Raw genomic sequence first — 7,936 nt, 5'->3', positions numbered from 1 at the left:
TTTTTTTTGAGACGGAGTCTCACTCTGTCACCCAGGCTGGAGTGCAGTGGTGCAATCTCGGCTCACTGCAACCTCCACCTCCCGGGTTCAGGCGATTCTCCTGCTTCAGCCTCCTGAGTAGCTGGGATTACAGGCACCTGCCCCCACGCCCAGCTAATTTTTGTATTTTTAGTAGAGACGGGGTTTCACCATGTTGGTCAGGCTTGTCTCGAACTCCTCACCTCAGGTGATTCACCTGCCTTGGCCTCCCAAAGTGCTGGGATTACAGGCATGAGCCACCATGCCTGGCCACTGCTGACTTTTAAAACCCTTCACTGAGTCCCTCTGCACTTGAGCAAGTGCTTAACTCCACCCATTGCATGACCAGTGGTTGCTCATCATTATGGTCTCATCTCATCCCCTCTCCCCACTGCCCACCACCTTGCAGCTGCACTGGTGTTCTTCTTCTCAAGCATGCCACATTCTTTTCCCCCTAGGCTCTCTGCATATGCTGTCGTTTTCTCTCTCTGGAATGCCATCTCATCAACTCCTCAGAGAGGCACTCCGCGACCAACGACTCTACAGTACACTGACTCCTCAGGCTGGACACTTTCTGGCAGAGTACAGTTCTAATTGTTCAATTAATGAATGAGCTACCTAATCTGGGACAATGGGTATGATCCAGGAAAGAAACTGAGGCCAAATGTGTAAGTTTATAGCCACCTAGAGTCAACCAAAGTAGAAAAACTTTTCGAGCTACACTCTACCTTTTTTACCTTGGGCCAGTACCACAGTATCTTGCATTTTCTTGTACCTGTTCAGGCACTGTCGAAGATCTTCTATTTTTCGATCCTAGGAATAAAATAAATTATAATCTTTAATCCTATGTTCTTAAAAGAGTAACAGTAATCGCTTTTACATAAAGAATATGCATGATTCTGCTGAGAGAGCATTTTAAAAAAAGAATAAGCAGATGTGAATTATTTACATTATTTAAAGAATACTTCTAAGCTTTAGGAGAACTGGTAATAACTAGACTATGTTTCCTATATACATTAAAGATATGGAAAAAGTACCTCTAAATTTAGAGATCCTATCCTTTAGCTGCCATCTTTAAACAAACAAAAACAAAACAAGGTAATAAGACACAAAACAAAAAAAGAAAAAAGTAAGCTTCAATTACTCCCCTCTGTAACTTATAAATCAAACCGCGAAAGAAAGGCCGCCATCTTCTGTCTTTCTTAGCCATCATTAATCATCATCTGGCTTCTCCCCTCTCAAAACACTCTACCAAGGTGACCTCCTATCTATTAAAAACAATGAACACTTTTCATCTTTTTTTTTTTGAGACAGGGTCTCGCTCTGTCACCCAGGCTGCAGTGTAGTGGTGCAATCTTGGCTCACTGCAGCCTCAATCTTCTGGGCTCAAGTCATCCTCCCACCTCAACCTCCTGAGTTGCTGGGAGTACATACATGCAGCACTATGATCAGGTCATTTTTGTATTTTTGTAGAGATGGGGTTTCACCATGTTGCCCAGACTGCTCTTGAAATCCTGGGCTCAAGTAATCTGTCCACCTTGGCCTCCTGAAGTGCTGGGATTACAGGCATGAGCCACCATGACCAGCCCCAGCCTTTTTCTAATTTGACCTCTATATGGCACTTGACTGACCTCTTTCCTTCTCCTTTCACTTATCCATCCACTCTTTCTTTTCTTCCATTTTTGTTTATCAATCCTTTGACCAGATAGCTGCCAAACTTCCATAACTCCCATTATCTTCTTGGACTAATAAAATGCTAGAGCTTCCAGGTTCTGTCCGTGACCCTCTTTACTTTTCCCATGTGCTCAACTGTGCTATGAAACTGGCCTCCCTAGCTCCTCCCATTCTCATTCCGGGCCTGGCCATGTGGCTGGCTTTGGCCAAAGAGCTATCAGCAAGTGTAATTCAAGCAAAGGCTTGAAAAGCATTTGCCCTTTGTGGCTGCCCTGTGGTGCGGCTCTAAGGAACCCTGAGGAACTATGTGAAGAAACCTAGCCTAGTCTACTGGAGGATGGGAGACCATCTGGAGAAGAGGCTAGTCCTCCCAGCTGTGGCCAACCTAAACCAAGCTGTCAATAACCGGACACGTGAATGACACTACCCTAAATTATGCATGCAGTCTCATCTAAGCCACCAGCTGACTGCAGACATCAGCTAAGCCAGCCGAGATCAGAAGAATCATCTAGCCAACTCACAGAAGTATGAGAAATAATAAATGTGGTCTGTCACAAAGCAAAAGCTAACTGACACATCAACTGTGGCTTAGTCTACACCAAACTACAACTCTACATTTCTCCTAAAATTGATGGCCTCACTCCCCATCAATCTATGTTTCTACATTAATCCTAACATTTAGATTCATGTTCAACTTTCTGTAAGAAATCTCCTTAAGAATGTCCCGTAAGCATATTGGATAGACTAGATCTACAATTAAGCTCATTCTTTCCCTTCAGTACTTGAGCCTGTGCTTGGATTTCCTTAACTCCTTAAGAGCACCATCCATTCACCCAGTTGCCCAAACCAGAAACTTACTCTCGTTTTTCAAATCCAGAGACCTTAAATCTTGTCAACCCGTAAATTTCTCTAAAACCTCTTCCCACCTTACCACTTCACTGCTATTGCCTTACTTCAAGCCCTCTTCATTTCTCACCTATTTTAACAAACTTTTAACTGTTGACCTGTCGTCACTCTCCCATTCTGCTACCAGAGTTAGCTTTCTAAAATGGCAATTTAATCATGTCACTGCCTAAGGTTTACATGCTAAGATCCTAAATCAAGAGCATGGTGCACGAAGCGGCCTGCCCCCTGACTGAGCTCTGTGGTCAGCCCCACGCCCCCTCCTTCACCTGCACTGTTCAATCCCAGCATGCACTGTGCTGTTTCACACTTGGTCTCAAGACAAGTTTTGACTCATGGGCCCTTTGCCTAAGAAGTCTTTATTTTCCCAGTGAACAATTCTTGCTTTTCCCCAGAATTTGCTCAAATATGTCCTCTTTGAAGTATTTTGAACTCCCAACCCCATGAGGAAGTTATGTTACTCTGGGTGCTCCTATAAAGGTTTGAGCATCTCATAGGCCCTCATTCAACACTGGGAGTTTTGTTTGCTATTGCTTGTTGAGGGACAGAAATGAAAACAAAATGAATTTCAGTTGTTTTTTAAAAAATAAAAGTTACGGTGGGTAGCTTGCTAATTCCTTGTCTTTTTATTCAATAGTGGGAAACATTAGCAAAAAGGAACCTGTATGAGTAGGTATGATGATCAGTTTATTTCCAGGCAATAAAGAGCAAATAAAGAGAACGCAAGGCAAAAATAAACAAGGAGATAAGAAAACATAGTCAAGAATGAGAGAAAGAAGCTTACAATGGGAGAAAAGGATCAAGCCAAAGTTCTTTGACATTCTGTTGTTTTTTACTTCCTTGAAATTACTCTTTTTTTGGGGAAATATTCCCTGGTTCTATTCATTCAGGCAGATAAGGGGAGAGAAGTTCTGATGACATCAGCTGAACACAATTGCGGCTGCCAGCTGGATACATGGATGGTCAGGCAGGCCATGAAGAAACGCATTGTTTTCGTGGGGTAACTGCATCCCTGCCCTTAGCAGGATGAAACATCAGATGTGGATAACAAGAACCAACTGGCGGGAAAAAACCTGTGGAAACCTTGGAATGAAGCCAAAGTAGCCAAAGTAGCTGAAGTAAAGACTGTGCCGCTGTTTTCTGGTATTTAATCTCTCAGGAGAGCAGAGACAATCACAGATGTGAAACAGGCCAGGAGTGTAAAGGAAATAATGAGTAAGTGGAGGACAAAATCAACATGACCATGAAGCTGAGGCTGTCAAGTTAGCTCCTTCAGGGCCCACAGGTCAGCCCAGAATTTTCAGTGCCCACAGACAGGATCTACTATGGAATGTATCCTCTCTATGTCACCTGAATATGCGGAACTGATCAGAGAGTTTGAACATTTTCTGAATTCATGGGGGCAGGAGTTCTCAGTGGAGCCAGTGCAGCTCCTCCCTATTCCTGTGCATACAGCCCACCTGGGAGTGTGCACACCTGCCCCTCACTCCTAGCAGTGTTCTGGGCGTGTTCTTTTAAAATGGAATAGCTCATGAAACTGCATGGAATGGTCAAAATGGTGTTTAAAAACATCCACATATATATTTAAATTTCATCTGGATACCTTTTCTTCATTTGCTGCCATCAAAGACTCCACAGCTTTCTTCATTTTTTGTACTTCGATGTCTGAAAATAACATCAAATCAGAAGCCAGTTTAGTTCACATGTGTGACAGTGATCAGAAGTTATTTACTCTCCAGACTGAAATATTTTAAGGTAAATATGTTAATGATTTCTTTCATTTATTCTTTTAAAAGGGCACATTTAACACCCATATTCTCTTTTAGGGAAAATCTGAAAAGATGGACGTCTTCTATCTCACCTGAACAGTTGCCATTCTAGAAAGAAAACAAGGGTGTGTGAGAACTAGCTATCGTCTCTTAAAGCAACAAGAGAATCTTCATGAGAACACTGAAGATGAATTTCAGTGCTATAGTAGTAAAAACATGTTTTTAAAAAAGGAATCTACAAAGCAGTGCGTGAAAGCCATGAATGGTATATATAATGACAAAAGCAGAGAAAATGATAGTTATAACCAAGATAGATGCATGAATGAATGGTAGGAGCCTGATGGCATGTAGTATTTACATGAGTAGTCATGCTAAGAAGCTGGTTGTAGTTCCATACGTAAGGATAATAAGTACTTTGCTTCATCTATAAACTTCATTTCCAATACTACCTTAAGATTGATTTCAAGACATAAAGGCCAAAGTAAGCTGAATGTGATTCTCCTTAAAATTTGATATTCAAATACAAAAGCATGTTACTTGAATAATAAAAAACTTAAATATTTTAAAGATGAAAAGTCACTCCAGGTCTTGGTGCAGTGGCTCATGCCTGTAATCCCAGCACTTCGGGAGGCCAAGGTGGGAGGATTGCTTGAGCTCAGGAGTTTGAGATCAGCCTGGGCAACAGAGCAAGACCCTGTCTCAAATAAATAAATAAATGAAAAGTCACTCCAAAGCGAAATCACAAACTACAAAATCGAAACAGGAAAAAAAAATCAGCTAAAGTTGCCTGCTTCTGAGAGAAAAAAAAATTACTGAAGATAATATTTTTTTTAGAGACAGCGTCTTCCTGTCATTCAGATGGAGTGCATGGCACAACCACAGCTCACTGTAGCCTTGAACTCCTGGGCTCCAGTGATCCTCCCACCTCAACCTCTTGAGGAGTTGGGATTATAGGAGTGAGCCACCACATCTAGTCTTCTTAAGATAATTTTTAAAACAGTGGTGCATCATTCAGCATTGGTGTAACATTTTAAATTAAGATATATTCTATAGGAATTGAGAATTTAACATCTGGGGGAAAGAGCCCCTAAGAAGTTAATTTTTTTTTTTTTAAGAGATGGGGTCTCACTATTGCCCAGAATGTGGTACAATGGCAAGATCATAGCTCACTGCAGCCTCAAACTCCTAGATGCCTGGGGCTCAAGTGATCCTTCCACCTCAGCCTCCTGAGTAGCTGGGACTACAGGCATGCACCACCATGTTCAGCTAATTTTAAATTTTTTTTGTAGAACAGGATCTTACTATGTTGCCCAGGCTGGTCTTGAACCCATGGCCTCAAAAGTGATCCTCCCACCATGTCTGGCAGGATTTATCTTAATGTTGCATTAAATATTCAGGCTCCGTTAATCAGCTGGATTCAATCTCTGTTGTAACAACATAACATGTTCAAAGAAGCTTTAATAGATCTCAAATAGTGGACTTCAAAACATTGAAAAGCAAAAGCAAATTTCAAAATTATCCTTCAACTCTGGTAAACCTTTAAAATCGTGAGTTTTCGTACTATAAGAGTTATTTTCTCCTCTGACCCTGTATCACCTAGACTGCAAGGAACATGTTTTCTTACATCCACAATGCTGTGTGCCCTGTTATACCCTGTAGAGCAGAAAGGTTGAATCAGACAAAATCTTCAAAATAATCTTTTACCTTATTGTTTTATTATCCACCCTGTATTGTGTACACTCTGAAGAAATGGAGGGCTTATCGATGAAGCAACTTTACATCTTTGGTGAGAGAAATGTTTTAAAACACATGCAAAGAACAGTCCAAGGTAGTATTTTTGGTGAATGTAAAGGCTGATGGAAATGCACCAAACCTTACTTTTTTCTTTGAGCTTCTTTTTAAAATTTTCATCTGTGCAGGAAAACCCATCGAATTGGAAGTTAGCAAACATTACAACAATAAATAATATTTTAAAATCACTATTATTTAGTCTCCTTTGAACTAAAATAAAGGAAATCTAACCTCATAAAAACTTTTTCAGCATGATTTTGTGACTGCAGGATTGGCAGTATATGTTCTGTGTGAGGTTAGAAAGAGAATATAAGACCTAAATTTGAGTTACTACCTCTGTTACTTCATTTTTCTGGACCGTGATTTTCTCACATTAAAATCAGGTTTATGGAGTACAAGCACTTCTTATACCATAAATGATGAAAACCTAGTTAATGTCACTTTGTTTTTATATTTCCATCACAGTTTGATACCTGGTCCTCCTGAATGTGACTAAAACACTGCTTGTGTCACGTGCAACTTACCACTCAAGTTCAACAACACTGAAAGGGTCTATCTCCTGTCCAATAAGATGAGGCCACTGAGGATGCAGTTAGAAGCTATCCCAGTATCACCCTGACATGAGCTTTCTAAAGACTTGCTCTCAATCCCCGTATTTAGCTGGTGGGCACTGGTAATACACAGTTCCCAGGTTGATTTGAGTCCTCAGAACAGACTTTGGGTAGCATTACTCTAATATCTTCTAGCCCACAAGTCCTGTGATGCCATTTTATTCTTTATCTTTATTTTTTTTCAGAGACAGGATCTTGCTCCGTTGTCCAGGCTGAAGTGCAGTGACACAGTCATAGCTCACTACAGCCTCGAACTCCTGGGCCTTCAGCAATCCTCTCTCCTCAGCCTCCCAAGTAGCTGGGATTACAGGAGTGAGACACCATGCCTGGCGAAATTTGAAATTTAAAAATTTCAAATCTTAAAAAATTTTTTGTATAGACAGAGTCTCATTGTGTTACCCACGCTGGTCTTGAACTCCTGGCCTCAAGCAATCCTCCTTCCTTGGCCTCCCAAAGTACTGGGATTACAGGTATGAGCCATTGTGCCCAGCCCATTTTATTCTTAAAACCCTAAAAGCATGATCAGTATGACCTGTTTCTGAATGTCCCTTATCAATACACAATTCTATATATGCCAAACAGTAGGTGATGGGCTGGGGCGGAGAAGCGGTTGGCAGTGAGAATCCATTTTCCTCAGGTTTGATGAATTTTCTGATGGACAGGGAATTGGGATACCTACAGGTATATAAGGCCATGGTATTCTAGAGCCAAGAAGGACTTTACAGATAATGTAATTCAAGTCCCTCATTGGACAGACAATGTTACTAATTTTCATATGACAGATAAAAATGTAACAAAGCTACACTAACTGGAATTTGTACTGTTTTGAATGAGTCAGAAATTGCTTTGGTATCTCATAGTGCCACAGTCATCATTCATAATTACAAAGAAAGGTTAAATTTAACCTAGTGCTGCCAGATGTTATGTACATTATATTTCCAAATATAATTTTAAAAATATATTTCATTTGGGCTATTTTCTATCACGTACAACGTACTTTGTTAGAAATTATGGTCCATATAATACTCAGAACGAACCTCTTCAGTTATGAAAAAAAGATTTGGACAAATTCATGCATTTTCCAAAACAGAATTAGCTTATTTTCTAAAAGGTAGAGGGGCTCAATCCCTGGTATAATTTTTTTACTAATTTTCCAAAGATACAGAGCCA

General features: G+C 40.5%; 1 protein-coding gene across 8 annotated transcripts in view; it reads right to left on the bottom strand.

The window, feature by feature from the left end:
* The window catches only part of PPFIBP1 (PPFIB scaffold protein 1), a 184,970-nt gene that overhangs the window by 32,051 nt on the left and 144,983 nt on the right, over nucleotides 1–7,936 (bottom strand). For 4 of the 8 annotated variants that reach the window (XM_017875586.1, XM_017875588.1, XM_017875592.1 and 1 more), the window contains 3 exons: nucleotides 6,243–6,275; nucleotides 4,199–4,260; nucleotides 747–831 (listed from right to left, as the gene is read on the bottom strand). In XM_017875586.1, the coding sequence (XP_017731075.1) occupies nucleotides 747–831; nucleotides 4,199–4,260; nucleotides 6,243–6,275 (180 nt within the window). The remainder of the gene's footprint in view (nucleotides 1–746; nucleotides 832–4,198; nucleotides 4,261–6,242; nucleotides 6,276–7,936) is intronic. The other 4 variants (XM_017875587.1, XM_017875593.1, XM_017875591.1 and 1 more) reach the window with 2 other exon arrangements.

This window comes from Rhinopithecus bieti, unplaced genomic scaffold (assembly GCF_001698545.2).
Source record: "Rhinopithecus bieti isolate Rb0 unplaced genomic scaffold, ASM169854v2 scaffold_7884, whole genome shotgun sequence".
Classification (NCBI taxonomy): domain Eukaryota; kingdom Metazoa; phylum Chordata; class Mammalia; order Primates; family Cercopithecidae; genus Rhinopithecus; species Rhinopithecus bieti.
This window is presented reverse-complemented; position numbering and strand designations above follow the sequence as displayed.